The sequence below is a fragment of the Solanum pennellii genome, chromosome 7 (genome assembly GCF_001406875.1).
Source record: "Solanum pennellii chromosome 7, SPENNV200".
Classification (NCBI taxonomy): domain Eukaryota; kingdom Viridiplantae; phylum Streptophyta; class Magnoliopsida; order Solanales; family Solanaceae; genus Solanum; species Solanum pennellii.
Genome location: NC_028643.1, coordinates 891,101 through 914,397, shown reverse-complemented (window position 1 = coordinate 914,397; position 23,297 = coordinate 891,101). Strand labels below are relative to the sequence as shown.

The following is a 23,297-nucleotide window of genomic DNA, read 5'->3' as shown; positions in this document are numbered from 1 at the left end:
CTCGCATATAGCGGAAGCTTTTAACACATCTCCTTTTTCGAAAAACCAATTTATCTTACCCCTTCCCGATATGCTCCTCTTATCTCGAACTTTACATATAGCGGGAGCTTTTAACATATCGAGCTCCCTTTTCTACGAATGACGTTAACAATAATTCCCGCCAAAGCAATGCATTGGGCTCCCCTTTCCCGGACCTTGCATATGGGCGGGAACTAAATGTTCGGGCTCTCTTTTTTCGAAAAACCAATTTATCTTACCCCTTCCCTACATGCTCCCCTTATCTCGAACCTTACATCTAGCGGGAGCTTTTAACATATCGAGCTCCCTTTTATACGAACGACGTTAACAACAATTCCCGCCAAAGCAATATATATTTGTCGTCAACGCCACTCCACAGTCTACTCTGAGAGTGAAGCAAAAATTCTCAAATGATTTACAGAACCATAGCATCCATAGCTCAAAGAGATAGAAACTTCTTCATAAGCTTAATCAACCAAGCTACAACTCTCTCCCAACTCAATCAACTCCACGCAAATCTCATCCGAAATGGCCTAAGCAACGATCTCATCACAATCACCAAACTAACTCACAAATTTTCCGACTTCAAATCCATTTCCAAAGCCAAAAATCTCTTCACCACCTTCAATAACACAAACCCACCTGATCTTTTTCTATATAATGTATTAATCAGAGGGTTATCGCGTAATGGTTTAGGGGTTGAAGCGTTGTCCCTTTATCTTGACCTTCTTAAAGGTAATAAACTTAAACCTGATAATTTTACTTTTGCTTTTGTTGTTTCGAGTTTTTCGTCATCTGGGTGTGAGAAAGTTGGGATTTTGATTCATGGGCATGTGATAGTTAGTGGGTTTGGTTCGGATGTGTTTGTTGGGTCGGCGTTGGTGGATATGTATATGGGTTTTTCAAGAATTGGTCATGCGTATAAGGTGTTTGATGGAATTCCTGAAAGGGATAGTGTTTTGTGGAATACAATGGTTTCAGGGTTGGTGAGGAATTGTTGTTTTGAGGAGAGTTTACGGGTTTTCGGTGATATGGTTGGGAGAGGGACGGGGTTTGATTCGACTACATTGGCTGTGGTACTTACTGCTGTTGCTGAGTTGCAGGATTTGAGGAATGGAATGTTGATTCATTGTTTGGCTGTTAAGATGGGGTATGATGTTCATGAGTATGTTCTTACTGGTTTGATTTCGTTGTATTCGAAATGTGAGGATGTCTCAACTGCGAAATTGTTGTTTGGGATGATAAAAGAGCCTGATTTGATTTCATGTAATGCGATGATTGCTGGTTTTTGTTTCAATAATGAGAATGAATCTTCAGTGAGGTTATTTAGAGAATTGCTTGTTCATGGGGAGAAAGTTAATTCTAGTACTATTGTTGGTTTAATTCCCGTTTCTTGTCCTTTCGGTCATCTGAATCTTACATGTTCTATCCATGGTTTTTGTGTGAAAGCTGGGATGATATTGAATCCTTCAGCTTCTACTGCTTTGACTACAGTTTATAGCCGACTCAATGAAATGGAATTGGCACGAAGGCTGTTTGACGAGTCCACAAAGAAAAGCTTAGCTTCGTGGAATGCCATGATATCAGGTTATGCCCAAAATGGGTTAACAGAAATGGCTATATCTCTCTTTAGGGAAATGCAGAAGTTAGATATAAATCCGAATCCCGTCACTATCACGAGTATACTTTCTGCATGTGCTCAACTTGGAACATTAAGTATGGGAAAATGGGTCCATGACTTAATAAAGAAGGAGAAATTTGAGTCCAATATTTACGTGTTAACTGCTTTAGTTGACATGTATGCAAAGTGTGGGAATATTGAGGAGGCACGGCAAGTATTTGATAGCATCACGGAGAAAAATGTGGTTACTTGGAATGCTATGATTTCGGCTTATGGTCTTCATGGATGTGGTCAAGAGGCATTGGTGTTGTTTGATCAAATGCTTCATTCTGGAGTTTCCCCAACTGGCGTCACTTACCTCTGTGTCTTGTATGCTTGTAGTCATGCCGGTTTAGTAGAAGAAGGTCGGAAGATATTCCATTCTATGATCTATGATCATGACACTGAACCATTACCGGAACATTATGCCTGCATGGTGGACCTTTTGGGCCGAGCTGGAAAACTAGAAAAGGCTTTGGAATTTATTTACGAGATGCCTATTGAACCAGGTCCAGCCGAGTGGGGTGCATTACTTGGTGCATGCATGGTCCACAAAAATACTGACTTGGCTCGGTTGGCTTCGGATAAGTTATTTGCGATGGACAGAGGAAGTGTCGGATATTATGTTTTACTTTCAAACATTTATTCAGCAGACCGCAATTATTTTCAAGCTGCTTCAGTTAGGAAAGTTCTTAAGAACAAGAATCTAGCAAAGACCCCTGGGTGCACTTTGATTGAGGTCAATGGCTACCAACATGTCTTTACATCGAGCGACCAGTCGCATCCTCAAGCGGCAGCTATTTACGCAAAGCTGGAGGAGCTGATGGAGAAGATGAGGGAGGCTGGATTTCACACGGAAACCAGCACAGCATTGCATGATGTTGAGGAAGAGGAGAAGGAGTTGATGGTCAAAGTTCATAGTGAGAAATTAGCTATTGCTTATGGACTTTTAACTTCTGAACCTAGAACTGAAATCAGAATCATCAAAAACCTAAGGGTTTGTGTGGATTGCCATAATTTCACCAAGTTTGTATCCAAGGTTACAGACAGGAATATTGTTGTAAGGGATGCCAACAGGTTTCATCATTTCAAAGATGGAGAGTGTTCCTGTGGGGATTATTGGTAAAATTGTTTTTGCTTGCAAAGGATGTTTATTCAGCCTTTTGGATCACTATGGAGGTCGGTGGAGCCAGTGTGTTTTTACATTGTGCTTAGATTCACTTCTTATAGGAACAAGGGCAGCGGGATAGCTCAAACCACTTACGAATGGACAATGTCAAAGGTTCAAGTTTATCCATGCCATTATTTGCTTTTTATTTCAAGTAGGCAACATAAATCGTCTAAGAAAAGCTGAAGCGAAAGGAATCTTTGGCTTGTACAATACTGTTTTGAGTATTATGCAGTTAAGGGAAGAGTGTAATCTATTTTTTGGTCAGGGAAACTGGTTGTTTGCAGTGCTTTACACAATGTGAGGTTGTCCGGTTAAAATCAATAAATACCATAATATCTCGCTGATTTTACTCTTACATCAAGACAGCACATTAGGCCTATTGTTGGACACTGTATAATCAATAAATATCAGTCTGTTATTTGTTATTTCTTTTTCTGTTCCACCCCTTTGTTTAGCATTCTGTAGTTTATTGATTAAATATAAGCTATACAAATGTGTAGAGGAGCAGAATATCAACTGAAAGTTACTTTGGATCAAATAGGTATACCTAGGTTGAGCCCTTAGATACATTTTCCTCGTATAATATTTCATGTCCTTCTCTCATTGTTCCAAGTTGTCCTAGGCATTTGATATGGGGGAAGTTGCTGCGGTGTCTATCTGCTTGAATGTATAGAATATGTTGCGAAAAAGTTTGTATAAATTTGTCTTAGATCTTCTTTTGTCTTAATTGTAGACATGCATCTACAAGTGTCAAGTGTTATTTTCATGGAAATTTTTAGATGCGGCACACTCATACTCTTCATTCATTGAGACTTCATTCAGATATTGTATTGCATCTTTATTCGTTAAGTTCAAAGATTAATTACTTGAAAGTTCTGTCAAAACTCATAGTTGGTCATCAAGTGAGAAAAAGTTAGTAGATTGTCTTCAAACACTTCATTAAGCTATATGCAAAATCGAGTACAATTTGAACAATCAAAAAAATTGAGTACAATTTGTACACTAAACATAACTTCTCACACTAGGTTTATTCTTTTGTTTGCATTCAGAGCCCACTCTGGGGATACTGATATATCAATATGCTTGTGTGCTCTCCAAATAGCATGGCGTTGAAAACGGAACTATGAGTATGCTAGCAGTTCACTCCACATCGCTTGACATCTGGTCCTTTGGTTTTGAGCACAAATGGATCGATTCGAACCCAGAGCAAGGAAAAGATGGAGGCTAAAAGTATAGACCATATTACAACAATGGTTGGAGTCCTGTTCTGCCTGCCCATAAGACCCTTGAGGAATGGATATAAATGAACAATGACCCAAAAGGCGAAGAAAAGCTTTCCGAAAAGGGGACCCCATGAATTGTATCCATTGTTGATAGCGTCAGAGATTCCGGCTACAACCCCAACCAAGTTGATTATGAGAATTGTTGTTGGAGGAATAAGGAGAGTAGTCCACTTGAAGGCATATAACTCTCCGAAGTCCTCATCATCTGTTGCCTTAGATGTCACAGTAAAGTTGGTATCTATGCCAGCCAAAATCTTGAGAAGACCTTGTACTACAGCAAAAAGGTGGGCAGATACACCTCCAATAACCCAAAATTGTTCATTTCTCCACCATTCCTCGATGCTTACTCCACTCCACCTTAGCTCAAGAATTCCCGTTGTAAAGATAGAGAGGAAAAGAGCAATGAAAAACAGACTTGCTAACGTGCTTATCTGCATCATTGAAATGCAGGTTCTAGTCAACCAATTATAGCAAGTGAACTTGTGAAATATGAAGCTACTACATGTGTTCAAAGGCGTTTAAGTAAAAACATCACGTGCTTACCTCTGGCATTATGAATTTTCCAGTGAGCAAACAGACAGCAGGGAGAGTGCAGTAGGCAAGGAGAGGTAAAGAAGTGAAGGGGTAAATAGTTGTGTTAATGTATGATAATCGTTCAAGCCACTTAAGGTTTCCTCCCTTATAGCCATACCAAACTGGGCTATGATGACTGAAAAAGATCTCAACGGAACCAAGAGCCCATCGAAGCACCTGGTTGAGACGATCTGATAGATTGATTGGAGCAGACCCCTTAAATGCAGCTAATTTAGGCATACAATAGACTGACCTCCAACCACGGCAGTGCATCTTGAAACCTGTTAAGATATCCTCTGTGATAGAACCGTATATCCATCCCAGCTGCAAGTTCAAAAGCAGTTACTTCAATCAAAGATATTCATAAAGGTGATTATTTTATAATTGTTATGTATCTCATTCTAGTACACATACAGGAAGTTTTAAGCATTTATATCCTTCATGTTTCTCAGATTGAAATATACTTGTATCAAAAGCACTATCATATTTTCTTTATAACTGTTTTTGTGTTAGAGTTAATAGTTTTCAAAAGGGCTTCCGAAAGGTGTAATAGTCAAACTCTCAGAAAAGTTCTGGTTTTCTTATTTGTTGTTATCCCTTGTCAACCAAGTTCTTTCTTGCAAGCACAGAAATAAAGATGAACATTACCTCCAAACCCCATTCTGTTTTATCTTCATAGCCACAGCTGATCACATGGATAGCTTCCTTCAACAAAGCTGCTGGGCTCGACGATGGTGGAACCCCACCTTCAATCATTAAAGTTGAAGTCACAAAAATTGCAGACTGACCAAATTTCTTTTCAAAGTTCATCTGGGACATTAGTAGCTCGTTGTCATCGTCAAATCCTGTGGAGAGATAGAAAAGAAAAAGGGAAAATAAGGGAAAATTAATCTCAAAGAGTATCTTATTTAATAGGCTCCTTTGTTATTTGAAAGTTTAAAACTTGAAATATTTGGAATGTGGATATATGAAAACCTTGAGCATTTGCTGCATCTGCATTGACTTCAGATTTATATTTATCAAGCTTCTTTTTGCGTCCAAAACATGGACAACAGTCGCAGCTCACCATTCTTGGGCGCTTGGCACGTTTAGGAGGATTGTAGCCATATAATGCTTGCCTTCTGAAGACACATCCTGTGCCAACATATACTGGACCTTGTAGTCCATCTAGACCTTTCATGTTAATCTGCTCAAGTAGTAGAAATAAGTACATGATAAACTAATCTCATATAAATTCCAAGAATTAGTATTTTTCTTAGTATCCTTGTGTGCCACATTTTGATTAATCTTACATCAAAGAAGACTGTGTTTCGGTTGGCATATCTATCGTGCTTGTCTATTCCATCAAATCTTTGAGGAAACTGGACGAAGCAAATTTTTTTACCCATTTGTGTGTCCATCAAGAAGCACATGGCCTCTCTGGCAGCCTTGCTGTTGTTAAGGTAATGATCACAATCCAAGTTAAGCATAAATGGTGCATTGGTAAGAACTCCTGAAACACGAACCTGCAAGGATCACATTTGAAGAATGTTTTGTGATTCTGCGAAATTTCTTGTCGAAATATCTGATGTAGTGTGCATATAATGTTTTGAAGTAGATGTTTAAAAATTTTGACATGCAACTCTAGAGTGTTAACTAGCAAATAACAGAAGTTTCTATGTTTACCAGGGCGTTCATAGCACCAGCCTTTTTGTGATGCTGGAAACCAGGCCTTTTTTCACGAGAAACATAAACAAGACGAGGGAGTTCATGTCCATCCACATCAGTTCCTCCACTTTGGCCTAAAAAGACTTGAATCATACCAGGATGATCCCTGGTATTATTTCCTGGCCATGGTGTTCCATCTTGCATGATCCAACCTCCGGGAGGCATTTTAGTTGCTTTGGCAACTAGTGCATTGATTCTTACCTTGAATTCTTCGTACTCTCTCTGTCAAGTACAATGAGATTTGTAACTTGTGACATGGAAAATTCTATGTAGCACTAGCTGATGAAAGCAAGTGTTCAAGCTTTACCTTCATTGCTCGTCTCTCCTTAACGAATGTTGGCTGGATTTTGTCCTTGAGATAATCAATCTTTAGGGAGAAGTAAAATTCTGGAGCTCGAGGCTCTATAGCAAACTTCTTGCAGAAGGGAACCCATTTTCTAGCAAATTCTGCAGTTTCTGATAGTGCTTCAAAGGTGCACATTGAAGCTCCATCATCAGATAGGTAACATGAAATTTTGTCAACAGGGTAATCCATTGCTAATATTGAGAGGATTGTATTAGCTGTAACAAGAGGAGGTTCCTTCATAGGATCCACTGTACTGACGAAGACATCTACCGGGGCTAGCATATTTGGTTCTCCTTCCCTCTCATACCTACATCAAAATTTTGGTCAGTGATGTATTTCTCTAGTTGTAAAGTTTTATCTTGAAAAGATTGCTAGAACTTTAAGAAGCCTCTCGAAAATGATTTGACTTGCAGCTCTTGTACAGAAGATTTTGTGAAAACAAGGTGTATGTTGGAAATTAACTTGGCAACTCTATTGGTTTTATGTCCATGCTTAAGGATTAACTTCTTTTTTGTATTAGGAGCACAGACTTGCAAAGAATTGTCACCTGAGAGAGAGACGATCAAGGTAAGTCTCACGGTCGATAGGGAACCATTTGGGAAACTGATCAAGGATCCAAGAGAAGGCAAACCAGATCTCACAGATGATAGAAGTTAACCAGAGACCAATCGCATCATGCACTGGATTCAGAATTCTATAACGAAGGAAGACGGCCAGAATCACCAGCCTAGCTACAATCACCATCCGGTAAGGATTGATCTTGCTTGATGCTATTGGCACTTTTCTTGATAAAGGCTGTCTTGCTTCATCCACCCTGCATTTTCTCACATCGATTAGCTGAGAGCATGTTGCACTTTGTATTAACTATTTTAAGCATCGAATTATGTGTTTGAGAAGAAATCACTGCAATCAAGTGAATCTGATAGTTATTAGTAATAGCTATACCCAAAAAAAATTCTAACTATACATTTCTGTATATCTACAAGTGCATTCTCGTTTTCACTAATTTCTTACTCCTACTGTCATAACTTGTCATACGTAGTACTCCTTTCGCTTCCATTTATGTGAATGTGAAATAGTGAAATGCTAGTATCTGTATCTCCAAGCACAGGAAATAACCAAGAAACAACCTAGATGTGAGCATTTACTAGTGTGTTATTCCAATCTCCGAAGCCTCAGTATTATGGTTCAAAATATGTATTTGCATAACATTTTAATGTTAAAGATCAATTGTGACTACTTACATGGACATATCAACGTCAGCAGAGTCATCATAATCTTGCCCCGCGTGTCCTTGCTGCAATTTCCAATCTTCCATTCTTTCTTTCCACCCTCCCTCTTTCTTATCATCCCATCTTGCACTTCCAGATTCAGAAGCTGGATAGGGATGTATCCTTTTGTGAAGCGAAGATCCCAACATCTGCTCTCCATTTCCATGGTTCGATATTGGGAATTCACCGCTAACCTGCATCCACAAAATGCTTTCATACTCAAATATTCAAAATTTTCTCTTGTCTTAGTAATACTTGATATGGCTTTAATATTAATACCGGATGTGAGCGGGTTCCAGCAATGACAGGAGGGTACTGAGCGGAATCTTCATCTTCTGGTCCTCTTCCATATGTCATCTTACCATGGAGAATGGTCTCAACAATGTTTCTGTTCTTGTTTTGGTCATCATCAACTTTGAATTCATGTTCAATATCGTCAATATCTTCCTCATCATCATCTCCCGCCACCCTTGGACTCCCTTCAAGCCATCAAATACAATTAAAAACCGAAAATAAATGACACGAACAACCAGAACAAGTTTACATGGATGTGAAGTTTTTATTCATCAAGATGTGTATATACCTTTAAGACGTTTGTATCTGGTCTTGCACTGTGGACACTGTTGAGTTCCTTCCCTTCTCTCATACTCGTAGCAAGGCCGACACACAGGGAAACCACACTCATTGCAGGCCACAAAAAGATCACCATCCACTGTTAAGCCTATTTCATCCCCACATATGTCACAAACTTGTCCACTCAAATCCTTCAATGGCTTATGCTGCAGCAAATTAAGGACAAAGGAAGAAGGTTAAAAAACAGAAAGCAACACATTTTTGTCAGTTCTAGTTAGTCATATTGAACATGAAGATGTAACAAAAATGCAAAACACCATAAATTAACTGTTACAGAGACACAAGTATAGAAGATAACATTGTTGATATCCACTTTTATCTCTAAACATCACTTTTTTCCTTGTTATTACTTTCCTCACTCTTTTCAAGGAAGATGCATATTGAGATAAAGTGCACAGACCCCTTGTTTTGAGGGACAAAAGATGTGAAATCTCTCAAACACAAATATCTATATCCTCACAGTTATTTTCTACATTGCTCGGACTCTTCAAAAATGTGCTGAGTGCATAATGTCGGATCCTCCAAAAGTAGTTCATTTTCTAAGGATACGACACAAGTCCGAGCAACACATGTTATTTGTTAACTTTGAACACTCCAAGAGAATGTCTCAAAGACATTAATTATCTATATTGCTTGGACTCTTCAAAAATGTGCCGACTACATGTTGGATCCTAGCAGTATTTTTGAAGAGTCCGACCAACATAGGAGTTATTATGTGTGTTAACTTTGAACATTCCAAGAGAATGTCTTACCTCTTCATGGCCATGAATGACGACAAGTTCATTCCGGTTATGTGAACCAGCAACTAGACCTGCACTAGCTTCCATGGCTAAGGATGATTCTAGTGAGAAATGGAGGGTGATAAGAATGGTATATATGGTATTAAAGATTCATTTTTTTTAATGAAAGAAAGAATGTTTGATTAGTAGTACTAGTGTCATTTTCTTTTATGTATCTTTCTTGTACCTAATATGTGTCCATTCTATGGAAGATGTGTTGGTTGCAGAGTCTTCATTGCCTTTAAGCTAAGCTTCCTCTTCTTTTTCTTTTACCAACAACCATATTGCCAGCTTCTTGCTTAAGCTTTTACTTTGGTTGGGATTTTATATTTTTTGTCAAATTAGTCCACAATGTTTTCAAATGTTGTGTCAATGATCCTTTACTTTTGAGAGTTACTATTTTGAATCATTGGTTTAAGATATGCTTTTTTTGGTTCAAATCATGATTAGGATGAAAGAGTTTTGCTCTTTACTCTAATGCTTTCCAACATTATTCTCTAAATTGGAAAAAAAAAAAAACTTGTTGATTGGTGTCTAGGCTTTTCTATTAGTCCTCAAAAAAAGCTTTTTAATGAAAATATTAGTGGAAAAGTTTTACTTATTAAGTCAATTTTATGTCAAGTGGAAGAACCATATTAATTTCTAATATGGAAATAAACTTGTTTAGAGTATACTTTTAGCTTTTGTCATTGAAATTAAGTTTTTTATTAATGAAAATTTTGATTGCCTAATAATTTTTCAAAAGGGTAAAGTCAATATTATAGATGCATAGAACCTTACTCTTTTTTTTTTTTTACATGAGCAAAAAAGGAAACTTGGAAAAGGAAATAACTCAAAAAAAATATATTTTTTTTGTTTGGTGGTTTTGGATGAAGAGATCTGGGGTATAGTTGAGTTAAATAGTGTTTTTTTAACCACCATCTCGATTTTTTTCCATTTATTTGCGATATTATCGAACTTTAGTTTAACCTTTTTCAATTACTTTGCATGGCTGGCCTTATATGAATAACAAAACAACATTGCTTGATGAAATAGCAAACTTTGCAAGACATTAACCCTTTTTGTATAGATTGTTTTGCTAAACATTCACCAAATCAATTGTAATGAATTAAGTCAACTATTTGAGAAAGACATGTACAATTAACTTTGAAATGGATACTATATTTGAAGTGCCAACAATAAGTATGTTTAGAGGATGCTTGGGCTGCAAAATACTTCAATTTGAAGTCACCAATAAAATAAGTCATAGAAGGTGTAGCTACAAAATTAACAATTGATGGTTCATCTTTTTGATAGGTAAGTTCCTCCTTTGCTATAAAATACTACCAGTACAACAATTGAAAAAAAATATCTCTAAGTCAGCAGGATGTGCATAATTCGATCAGATACCTACTACCTCTCACCAGCCAGTAGAGGTAAGGGATAGCATTGTTCACTATGACCTGGATGCTTAGAGAATATTCATATTCGTAACGTAAACATCATGTGAAATATAAGTATATAACAAGTGAAGGAAAGCTCAAACTTACTTCAACTTCACCTATTATATGTTGCTACAAAAACTGAATGTTTCTTGCTACTGTTATATAGACACTACACAAGTGTACATCCTATTACAGGCTTGTATGTGACTAAATTCTATACAAGACAGATATCAGGGTGCATCTCTCACCTTTCTCTTGAGAATTATATGCATTGAATTATCTGCTAATAACCCCCTTATAATAAACTTTCATTTGATGCTCAAACACTGGCTGAAACTTCAGTTGCTGGTTTTTCCTTTTTCTTCGGTTGCTCTGGAGCTTTCTGTACAATAGCCTTATTCGGTACCAAAACTATGAAGACGTTCCTATCCCTGAAATTCTTGTTCTCCTCAGTTGCAAGCTGTGAATAGCACCATAATATAGACGTTAAGTAGCCAGAGAGGGAAAAGACTGATTGAGCATACACGCTTAAATCGTCCATTTAGTCATGTATGCACCATAGTTATTCTTTGATCTACTGATCTTGAGTAACAGTCAAAATATTGGATTTCAAATCCCAACTTATGTTGTTTACAGTGTTTGATTATTATCGATTACTCCATGCTTACTTTTTCCATGAATATTTTCATCTGATGTGATGATTGATCGCTCTAAGAAAGAATCAATAGTGATGTAGTCATGACCATCTTTGTTTAGTATCGGAAATGGCAAGACCTGCATGTTTTTAGATTAAAGGACCGGCCTGTGATCTTAGTGTGCACGCTTTTAAACCTATTCACATCTTTTGTACACTGCAGGCAGAATGCATCATGACTAATATTTACTTTTGGCACGAGAAAAAGGAAATCATGCTTACCTCACCGACATCATTCTGAAAACGCCTAAGTAGCTCAATAGCATTATTTCTGAACTCATTTTCACGGCCTTTTAAGTTCACTATGATTTTTACCTGTAGGAAGTACCAATAAATAACATTTAAACATTAAACCACCAGATTCTCTGAAGTCATTGCATGCTGAAAATACATGATTCCGAGCTACCTTGTCACCATCTTTCAAGAACTTCTGAGCGGCTTTCAAACGCACTGAATAATCGTGAGAATCAATATTATAACTGCAATATCAAAAGAAGCCTTCAAACACCAGAAAGAATAACAAAATAAACAGAAGTGGGAAAACAGGATATAAACAATGTACCATACCACAACATATTACAGTAAGGATAGTGGTCTTTTACTTCAGAGAAACAGTAACATTGAAATGGTTACCGTGTGTTAAACCTAACAACAGAATGACTTTTCTTCCTTGTAAATTCAGTCTTAACTAGAATGCTGAGAACTACAATATTAGAAATTCCCCTTCTCACCATTTTTCCACGTATCATTCTTTCTTTTTTTGGTACATTGGAAAAGATAAGACCCCTTATCACTGTTAGGGAAGTGTATGAACACAGGGAATACTTTCTGCACTTTGTTTCATTGGCCAAAAATGTAGCAAGTAGATGAGACAAATCGTTTCTGCATTTCAACATAGTCCAATGGAAGACAAAATTACAGACACCTCTCAGGATTTGATGGATGAACATATAGAGGTCTCATTAATTTGCATTTGTATGTAAGGCACTCATTCACAGAATACACAAAAATACCATACAAAGTATAGAACAACTTTAATACTGAACCACCAAAAAGAAGAAGGAAGAAAATATGGCCATAGTATCACAACTTTTCACTCATCTAATGAAGGGACGGAACCATAAAAAGCTAATAATTTCTCAATAAACATCAGTGTTAAGTATACATGATATGGAACCTTACCCCATTTTGAGCTCCTTCAAATCCATGCGGCTGGCTGTCATCGAAAAAAAATTATTGGTTAAAGGAAGTTACACGGGATCTCTTGTTTCGAAAGAAAGAAAAAGAAATTCTAAAAGGCAAGACATGTACCAGCATTTTTCTTTTGCTGCTCCTTTTTCTTCTTCTGCAGCTCATACTTGTACTTACTGGCAAAAATAAAGCAAAATATCAGAGTGCGAGTGTTTTAGCAATTCAAAATGATAAGAAAACCATGACCAAGATACTCCTTGCATCTAGTCAGCATATAATTATCTAAATCGGTATGCAGAATAATAACTTGCACTGTGGCGTAATCTTCAAGAAAAAATGACACAGTGCATACCAAGGATCATAACCTCAATCCACCTAATTCAAGCAAAATGTTATGCTTTTGAATCTTGCTTGGTCTTATATGATGTTCAGAGTTCTACACAAGCACAGATCGTAGTTTAACAAATAAACTAATCAAAAGTCAAGCTCAAATAGATTGATCTCTGTTATCTGTTTGATATACCAGTTTGTACCAAGGACAAGTGTGCTACAACGTTATTAAGCTTAGTTTGAACTTTGGTTCTAGAAAGGCATTATGATCAATCATATCAAACAGGAATAATGCACAAGCAATTTAAAGCCTAAACAAATGAAAAAAGAAAATGAAAGAATGATGATCAATAGAAACTCTCCCTTCCCTTCCTTTTCTTATTGAGCCGTCTTGAATATTCTCTACTTCCCTAAAAGTAGAGTTTTGAGAGAAATATACAACTCAAAAGATTACATGATTTTCACTCTTTCAATTCTACTTCTCTATTCTATTTCCAATAACACAAATATCACTATACAACCGTAAGAAATAGTTAACACTCTTAATCTTATACTAGTAAAACTTTCAAGTAAAACTAGGACTAATGAAATGGAACAAAGAGCACAACAATTATTCCTATTTAAAGCTAATACTCCAATTCCCCATGTAGGCGATGAGATCATTCCAGGAATCAAGAAGTACATATCATAATCGAAATTCAGAGAAAAAACACTTCTAATTGATATATCTTACTTGTAATCCATAATTTTGACGACCGGCGGGTCTGCTTCTGGCGATAGAATCACCTACAGATATCCACCAAATGAAACAATAACATAATCGAATCAATATTAACATTATCATAATTAATATTCTGGATAAGCTACTCCTCTAGATAAGCATAATACTCTTTTCAGTTTCTTTTCCCTGCATCATATTCCCTTCTAACTACACCTAATAACCTGAAGCAATAGTATTCGATTCTTCCTGCTACCGACCTATCCCCCTAACCAGTACAGAGTACTCGGTATACACTCTTCCTTTCGAGATTGATCAATGATCATTCCAGTCAACTTTGCCTAGTTTAACACTTAATACCAGCTATATTTTTAGCCATCTCATGAATAAAAAAAAATTCTTGACTCCACGTTATTATTTACCATTCAATACAACATTTCTAGCACAAATGAGGCAAATTAGAAGACTACATTGTCACATTTGAGGGATATATTCCCACATAATCACAAAAGTCGAAAAAAGATTTTAAAAGTCAGTCTTACAGAAACATACCAAGTCAAGGCTTGCATCCTCAGCTCTCTGAAGAGCTTCCATTTTCGACACTATCCCCAACTACATAACAAAAACCAATCAAGGCAAAATATTATCAATAATCAATAACAACTTTGAAACCAACACAACAAGCAAATATGAAATCAGACTAACCATGTTCTGCTTATCATCAATGAGCCTAACCTTGTCTGACCTATTTCAAAACACCACAATAATAACACTAAAAAGTTAACATCTTTCGCAGAAACACCATACATTTGAAACCAAACACACACATTTAGCATCACAAAAACCAGATAAAACCAAAAAAGAAACAAAAAGGTTACGAATTTAGCATAATGTTACACAAGCTGAGTGCACAGCAACTTCCGAAGAACATGTAAATACCTGATAGTGGAAAGTGTGCTTCCTCTTTCGAAACACCACAAGGAAAGCTAAAAAAAATAATAACAACAACAACATAACCAGTGTAATCCCATGGGACCGGGGAAGGTACTCGGACCTGACCACTAACAAAGTAGGGAGGTAGGGAGGCAGTTTCTGATAAAATCAACATTTTCAACAAGAAAAACAATACATTTTAAACCCAACACACACATTTAACATCAAAATAACCAAGAAGACCAAAAACCAAACAAAAAAAGGGATAAGAATTTAGCATAATGTTACACAAGCTGAGTGCACAACAATTACACAATAAAGGGGCAGCCTAGTGCATTTAAGCTCCCGCTATGGGCGGAATCCGGGAAAGGGTCAGGTCTATTGAATAGAGTGTTACACTACATCTATGCAAGATTCTTTTTCCACAACAACTACACACCAACATGTAAATACCTCATAGATGAAATATCAAGTGTTTCATCTTCCACAGAACGCGGGGGCTGCCCGAATCCTCCTCTACCAACATTAGCAGAATAGTATATATGGGATGAGCAAGAATGGAGCTCAAGAAAGTGAAATCGAATCCCATTAAGGCAAGAGGGGAAGGGTTTGGCTGTTAAGGGCTTAAAGGAAATGGGCGTGAGGGATTAACATCTTCAACAAAAACCCAATACAATTTGAACCCAAACAAACACATATAACATCACAATAACCAAATAAAACAAAAAAGATAAGATTTTTAGCATAATGTAACACAAGCTGAGTTCACAACAACTATACAAGACCATATAAATAAATACCTGATAGATGAAATATCAAGTGCTTCATCTTCCTCAGAACGTGGGGGCGGCCGGAATCCTCCTCTACCACCTCCGCCACCGTATCTAGCGGATATAGTGGCTGAATGGTAGATAAGTGAAGAACAAGAACGAAGCTGAGGATTATGAAATCGAAGCCCAAAAATGGAAGAATTAAGGTAAGGGAGGAAAAGGGGTTTGTTGGTTATGGGTTTAGAGGAAATGGGTGTCAAGGTGAAGGAAGTACTGGTGGTGAGACCCGCCATGGACGATGGGGGTGGGTGGTGTTTACAGAGAAGGAGCTAACACAGAGTGTAGTGAATCTTATCCATAGATGTTCTTTTCTTTCCTCTTTTGCTCTATTTATATGGTTGATGATTCTTCTCGGCTCCTAAAACACCTTTGTTTTATGATTTTAGAGTTTTCGTGTCAAAAATATATTTAAATTATTTTGATTTTTAAATTTTATAATTGAATAATTATGTGCGTAAATATTTTACCTTAACTATCATGAGCTTATTTAATTGGACAAACATTTCTATCATATTTATTAATTCTTATTATATTCTCCTCCTAATGACTACATAAAATTTATAATGAAGAGGTGTATTGAAAACACTTCTAAACTCAACACACACTATTAGTACCATTCTTTGATTACTGAAGGCCTCGAAATCGTTCATTTAATTAACTAATTAAACTTAAATATACTTTCGATTTGCAACATGAACACTTCTCTCGATTATTCATCAAAAGTCTCATGCGCCCTACAAGAGTTTGAGATCACTTGTTATGTCACATGACAAAAGAGGAATATTTCTAAATTAAATTAGTCAAATAAAAGGATGTTTTTAAGAGCGTCAATAGTTTAAAGACAAAATAAATAATGGGAAAATTGTATATAATAGCAAACTAATAACCTAAATTAAATGGAATAGCTAGGGTTTGATTTAATTGTGCTCCATAGCAAACATTAGCTAAAATTTGCCAGCGTCTCTCTCCCAAAAATCTCGCTCGCCACTCTCCATTCTCGCTCGCCTCTCTCGCTTTATACACAGAAGTGTATAATTCTGTTTCTGTTTTGTATAAAGCGAGAGAAAATTGTATATACACATGCAAAAATGTATATCTTCGTGTTATACACTTAATTATACAATTTACAAACATTTTACTTCAAATATTGCAGAGAAAAAGGCCAACGAATTATACAATTGCGAATTATACAATTGCAGTGAAATACAATTTTCTCTAGCTTTATACAACAGAAGTGTATATATTGTGTTTCTGTTTTTGTATAAAGCGAGAAAAACATATATCTTCTTGCTATACACTTATAATTATGCAATATACATACATTTTAATTCGATTCAACTGTATGCAAAACAAATTATACAATTGCAGCGAAATAGGCCAGCGAATTATACAATTTAGGCCAGCGAATTATACAATTGTATATGTATAGCGAATTATACAGTTTTATGTTTGCTATGGAGCGCAATTATGTAAAGTTTGCTATAGCATACAAATATGAATTTTTTGTTTGCTATTTGTGAAAGTTGCCCATAAATAATTTACGTCAGACTCAAAAGATATTTTTTGTACTTCTCTATGAAGTAATACATAGATTCACTCGATCTTGCGCAGTTGGGCTGCAGAATGTCCAATTAACACTCATTGGGCTCAGTAAAATCAAACCCAAGTTCCACTTTAGACAATTTCTAGGCCCAAAAAATTAGCCCAATAACCCATTTTACAACCTGACAAAAAATATACATACAACTTCATATATATATAGCTACGTGTAAGTTCATATTATTCAACAACTCATCAATTTTCTTGACACCTCACTCCGCCGTGAGCTCCGCCATACGTCACCGTCCACCGCTGCTAAAATTTAGGATAATCACCACCTACCCCACCGCCATATTATCTCATAAATAATTAATACTGACGTGATATATAAATTTGACAGATATCTAAACGATTATTTAGTAAGTTGAAATAGTTTACTTACCTAATAAAAATGAGTTAAGTTATCTAGACATATATTGTCAAAAGTTAGAAATACTTCGCATCAATTCATTACCCTCTTCATTTTAAGTCGTTCTTACAAAAATTTTAAAATTTCAAAATTTTATATTATAAAGTTAAATAAGAAACGTGATCGATCAGGAGCAGCTCAAGTATTCTAGTAGTCTAAAGAGAAATTAAACGAAGCTTAAATTTGAATTGTTAATAATTTTTATATAATTGATTTCTTCTAGTTTTTTCAATTGATAATATAATTATTCTTATTTTAAATTATTTTTCATGAAATATAGTGTTCTAAATATGTCAAATTTCTTCTAATAATTCATTCATTTATAATGAAAAATTTACTTTTTCTACAAAACAATATTCAATATTTATTTAAAAATAATAACTTATAAATAAAACCCCTTAAATTTAAGAATCTAAAACACATTATCTTTTTTACACTGTCATATCATAAATATATTACGTAAAAAATATAAATTAAAAATTTATCAAGAAAATAACCTTTTTCTAGAACACGTTCTTTTAAATTTAGATCAATAAATGAAATCACACAAATATACATTATTAACATAAATCTTCACGTAAATAACTTAGATAGATTGATTCATTTATTTTCTTTAATCCATATACATAAATTACATATCTTTTATATAAATATTTAATATTTTTAATTTAATCAGTTGACTAGAACCATCTCCAATATTCTTCCTCAAAACTTTGTATATATAAACACACATCCAAAATACAAACTTTACAACATATTACACATACTAGACCATAGTCCACACAACAAAAAAAAAAGAAAAATGTCTACTACTAGTAGTAATAATAATAGTAATAAAGAGGGAAAAGGGATAGGAATAGATTTAGGTACAACATATAGTTGTGTTGGTGTTTGGTTAAATGATAGAGTTGAAATAATACCAAATGATCAAGGAAATAGAACAACACCTTCTTATGTTGCTTTTACTGATACTGAACGTTTGATTGGTGATGCAGCTAAAAATCAAGTTGCTATGAATCCACACAATACTGTGTTTGATGCTAAAAGATTAATTGGGAGAAGATTTACTGATCCATCTGTTCAAAGTGATATGAAATTATGGCCTTTTAAGGTATTTTTTATTATTTTTGTGTGTGTTATTTAGCTTGTTAAAGTTATAGTAATATTAAAGTGATTTTTTTTAAAAAAAAAGAGGTTTTGTATTGTTTTTCGAAGATAAAAAGTAAGGTCGGAGCTAGCTAGGAGGGATTTGTGAGTTCAGATGAATTTAACAGTTTCTTTTTTGTAAATTTTATATTTGTACTTAAAAAATTAAATATGTGTATATTAATTTGTGAACCTTTTGATTGACGGTTTAATTTTGATTGACGATTTAATAATAAAAAAGTGATCTAGTTCGGATGAATTTAACAGTATTTTCATAATTTTTTATTTATACTTAAAAAATTGAATATATATATGTGTATGTTGATTTTGTGAACTTTTCGATTGATGGTTTATTTTTGATTGACGATTTAATGATAAAGAAGTGATCGTGAAAATTCTTTGCGACTATAACTTGAAATTGATAAAAGATGCAATGGTTATTATATATCTTTTGGTGTAACTTGTGTTATACAAAATTATTGTTTTACTAGTATTTTGTTATTTAATGTGTAGATAGTAGTGTTTATGATATCATAATGACACTATTTTTGTTTTTTAATGTTACTATTATTTTACTATCTTGTTATTTAGAGTAGATAGTAGTGCTTTGGTTATTTTTTATTATTTTTGTTGTCGATACTTTTATTTTATATAGTTTTTCTTTTTAATCCTATTTTTACTTTCGAAAAAATGATTTTTTTGGACCTTTATCTATCCTTTTCAGACCTCACTCATTCTTTTCAGACCTCACTCGTATATCACATATATATATCTTGTAGATGATACAAAAGAGGGTATTTTTATTTTTCTTAAAGAATTTCGGATTCGATTAAGTTAGAGTTGTTTGAGTATTGATTGTCCCTTCTTCTGAAGGAAAGAAGACGAGAGTTTTCGTATAGGTGAAAGTTCTTTATCGCAAAATTATCAGAAAACTGTGAATTACATGGAGATTTTCTTAGGAATTAGAATGAAAATTTGCAGGATGATAAGTTTCCTGCGTCTTTTCATACTAATTCTCTAGTAAAATCTCCAAGTAATTCATATTTTTCTTGTAGTGCAATTTTGATTTGATTTGACCTCATGATATCCGCGTCTAAGCCTGAAGAACGTCTGTATGATAATTGCATTGTTATCGACAGGTATATTCAGGTCCAGGTGACAAGCCTATGATTGAAGTAACTTACAAAGGTGAAAAGAAGCAATTCTCAGCTGAGGAGATTTCATCAATGGTGTTAGTCAAAATGAGAGAAACAGCAGAGTCTTTCTTAGGATTCAAAGTGAAAAACGCGGTCGTAACGGTTCCAGCTTACTTCAATGATTCACAAAGACAAGCAACTAAAGATGCTGGTGCTATTTCAGGTATGAATGTATTAAGAATCATAAATGAACCTACCGCCGCTGCTATTGCTTATGGTTTAGATAAAAAGGCTTCAAGAAAAGGTGAACAAAATGTACTCGTTTTCGATTTGGGAGGTGGAACGTTTGATGTGTCGATTTTGACTATCGAAGAAGGGATATTTGAAGTTAAAGCAACTGCAGGGGATACACATTTAGGTGGTGAGGATTTTGATAATAGGTTAGTTAATCATTTCGTAACGGAGTTTAGAAGGAAACATAAGAAGGATTTGAGTGGGAATGCTAGAGCGTTGAGGAGATTGAGGACCGCGTGTGAGAGGGCTAAAAGGACACTATCATCTACGACTCAAACGACTATTGAAGTTGATTCGTTGTTTGAAGGGATTGATTTTTATGCTACGATTACTCGAGCTAGATTCGAAGAATTATGTATGGATATGTTTATGAAGTGTATGGACCCTGTTGAGAAGTGTTTAAGGGATGCTAAAGTTGATAAATCTCAAATCCATGAAGTTGTTCTTGTTGGCGGATCGACTAGGATACCGAAAGTCCAACAACTATTGCAGGACTTTTTCAATGGTAAGGAGCTTTGCAAGAGTATAAATCCAGACGAGGCAGTCGCGTATGGGGCCGCGGTTCAAGCAGCTATATTGACTGGTGAAGGTGATGAAAGAGTTCAAGATTTGCTTTTACTTGATGTTACACCATTGAGTCTTGGACTTGAAACTGCTGGTGGTGTTATGACAACTTTAATACCACGAAACACGACGATCCCAACGAAGAAAGAACAGATTTTTTCGACCTACTCGGATAGTCAACCAGGTGTACTAATCCAGGTCTATGAAGGTGAAAGAGCAAGAACAAGAGATAACAATCTTCTTGGGAAATTTGAACTCTCTGGTATCCCTCCAGCACCAAGAGGGGTTCCGCAAATCAACGTCACGTTTGATATAGACGCGAATGGGATACTAAACGTGACCGCGGAGGACAAGACAGCCGGGGTGAAGAACAAGATTACTATTACAAATGACAAAGGGAGATTGAGTAAAGATGAGATTGATAGAATGGTAAGAGATGCTGAGAGGTATAAATCTGAGGATGAAGAAGTGAAAAAGAAAGTTGAAGCCAAAAATGGACTTGAGAATTATGCATATAATATGAGGAATACAATAAAAGATGAGAAAATTGCAAGTAAATTGAGTGTTGAGGATAAAGAAAAGATTGAAACTAGTGTGCAAGAGACTACAGAGTGGCTTGATAAGAACCAATTGGCTGAGGTTGATGAACTTGAAGACAAGTTGAAGGAACTTGAAGGGATATGCAGTCCTATAATCGCGAAAATGTATCAAGGCGGTGGTGATGGTGGTGGTGGTCCGATGGACGATGATCAAATGCCCGGTGGTGGTACCACCACCGGGGCTGGTCCGGGACCTAAGATTGAAGAAGTTGATTAGATGTTGCAATAGACTCAAGTAGTTTGATGTTGTTTGTTGAAATATGTTTGATCTTGTTTTTAGGTGTGTAAAGAATGTTTATATGTTTTGTGTTTGGACTTTAGAAGTTGGTTTTTAGTTTCTTGTTGTAATAATATTAGTATGTTTATGCCTTTGTGTTTGTAATTTGATTTTAGGTTCCTTGTAAAAAAAATAATAATGTTGTATAAACTTTAGTTTTTTTGTTGTAGCAAATTCAGTATTGTTCTTGTGTGTTGTCACTTTTAGTTCCTATGTTTGATCTTGTTTTTGTTAATTACATAATGTGAATAAATAATATTATTTAGGTATATTTTAGATATAATATATGATTCTTAACTTGACGTTAGCTAACTGATAATAATGGTATTTTCAATTTTGGGTGTGCAAGTTTACTATAAAATTGAATACATAGATATTCGTTTTGTATGGAATCTTTCATGACAATTTTATGTCTTAAATAATGTTTTACATATATTATGTTGTGTAGAATATATGCATATTTATCATATTTAGTATTTATCATGTATAATATTTATCATATATGATTCTCTTTCATTTTTAAATGAGTAGAAATCAATATGAGTTTTACTATAGTAATAATATATTTAATACTCTTGTGATTTTTTTTGTATTGCTAATCATCCATTTACGCGTGAGTTAATTTGAAGTACCATATTTAGGGTTTCTTTATATTTATATAGGAACTTAGAAGGTATATATAGTATTAATTGGGAAAATTGTATATAATAGCAAATTGATAACCTAAAATAAATGGAGTAGTTAGGGTTTGATTTAATTGTGCTCCATAGCAAAGGTTTGCAAAAAATTGTCAGGCGCTTCTCTCCCAAATATCTCGCTCGCCTTTCTCCTTCAATCTCTTGCTTGCTTTCTCACTTTTTATACAAATACAAGTGTATAAAATTTATTTCTAATTGTATAAAGCATAGAAAATTGCATAAATATATATATTTTTGTTCCCCTCTCTCCCCTCTTCCAGATTTCGTCGTCATTTTTTCAAATTTCGCTCGCCACCCTGGCCTTTTTCACTTATACAAACAGAAGCGAAATGTATAAATTGCGTTTCTGTTTATATAAAGCGTGAGAAAATTGTACATACACATGCAAGTACATATATTTTCATCTTATACACTTATAATTATACAATAAAAATACTTTCATGTCCAGTTTTTTTTTTGCCTTTCTTTCTTTCTCGTTTTATACAATTTTCAAATTGTATTTAATTTTTCTCTTTCTCGTTTTATACAATTCGATTCAATTGTATATTCCTTGTCAAGTCTCTTTTGTCTTTCTCTCTTTCTCATTTTATACAAATTCAAATTGTATATAATTGTTCGATACACTTATAATAATACAATTCGTTTGTATACAGTTCTCTGTCCAAGTGTCTTTCTCTTTCTTGTTTTGTACACTTCGTTTTATACAATTTGCTTTAACGCTATATGTATAGCGAATTATACAGTTTCTATGTTTGCTATGGAGCGCAATTATACAAACTTTGCTATAACATACAAGTATACATTTTTTATTTGCTATACGTAAAAGTTGCCATATTAATTGAGAAATAATTTAGAAAAGAAAATTGAAACGTTATTACTTACCTTATTTAAAAGGATATACAAAGGTTCATATAGCTTATTTGATTTTTGATATTTTAACTATTTAAGTAGCGTTTTTTGTTAACGCACTCTTTTTTATAAATATCTTTATTTTGGATTTAATGATTCATTATC

General features: G+C 34.9%; 4 protein-coding genes and 1 long non-coding RNA gene across 5 annotated transcripts; 3 read left to right on the top strand and 2 right to left on the bottom strand.

The window, feature by feature from the left end:
• Window positions 1–80: 80 nt before the first annotated feature.
• On the top strand, window positions 81–4,035 carry LOC107025995 (pentatricopeptide repeat-containing protein At4g30700). The gene is made up of 2 exons (XM_015226813.2): window positions 81–2,960; window positions 3,899–4,035. Exon 1 carries the CDS (start codon window positions 429–431, stop codon window positions 2,802–2,804), a length of 2,376 nt encoding a protein of 791 aa, XP_015082299.1. The 5' UTR covers window positions 81–428; the 3' UTR covers window positions 2,805–2,960; window positions 3,899–4,035.
• On the bottom strand, window positions 3,753–9,595 carry LOC107025994 (cellulose synthase A catalytic subunit 7 [UDP-forming]). The gene is made up of 12 exons (XM_015226812.2): window positions 9,415–9,595; window positions 8,613–8,808; window positions 8,309–8,508; window positions 8,003–8,223; window positions 7,306–7,572; window positions 6,720–7,065; window positions 6,371–6,634; window positions 5,998–6,210; window positions 5,681–5,891; window positions 5,354–5,550; window positions 4,676–5,029; window positions 3,753–4,563 (listed from the first exon to the last, which is right to left on the bottom strand). Exons 1-12 carry the CDS (start codon window positions 9,487–9,489, stop codon window positions 3,982–3,984), a joined length of 3,126 nt encoding a protein of 1,041 aa, XP_015082298.1. The 5' UTR covers window positions 9,490–9,595; the 3' UTR covers window positions 3,753–3,981.
• Window positions 4,744–7,764, top strand: LOC114077969. The gene is made up of 2 exons (XR_003579364.1): window positions 4,744–5,074; window positions 6,374–7,764. It is a non-coding gene; the product is annotated as an uncharacterized LOC114077969 (long non-coding RNA).
• Window positions 9,596–10,778: 1,183 nt separating the features above from the next.
• On the bottom strand, window positions 10,779–15,884 carry LOC107026190 (translation initiation factor IF3-4, chloroplastic). The gene is made up of 9 exons (XM_015227069.2): window positions 15,532–15,884; window positions 14,504–14,543; window positions 14,351–14,410; window positions 13,814–13,866; window positions 12,871–12,926; window positions 12,742–12,775; window positions 11,966–12,038; window positions 11,782–11,874; window positions 10,779–11,325 (listed from the first exon to the last, which is right to left on the bottom strand). The coding sequence occupies exons 1-9, from the start codon at window positions 15,792–15,794 to the stop codon at window positions 11,185–11,187; spliced, it is 813 nt and encodes a 270-aa protein (XP_015082555.1). The 5' UTR covers window positions 15,795–15,884; the 3' UTR covers window positions 10,779–11,184.
• Window positions 15,885–18,371: 2,487 nt separating this feature from the next.
• LOC107024641 (heat shock 70 kDa protein-like) lies at window positions 18,372–21,673 on the top strand. Its single transcript, XM_015225634.2, has 2 exons — window positions 18,372–18,680; window positions 19,855–21,673. The coding sequence occupies exons 1-2, from the start codon at window positions 18,372–18,374 to the stop codon at window positions 21,523–21,525; spliced, it is 1,980 nt and encodes a 659-aa protein (XP_015081120.1). The 3' UTR covers window positions 21,526–21,673.
• Window positions 21,674–23,297: the final 1,624 nt, after the last annotated feature.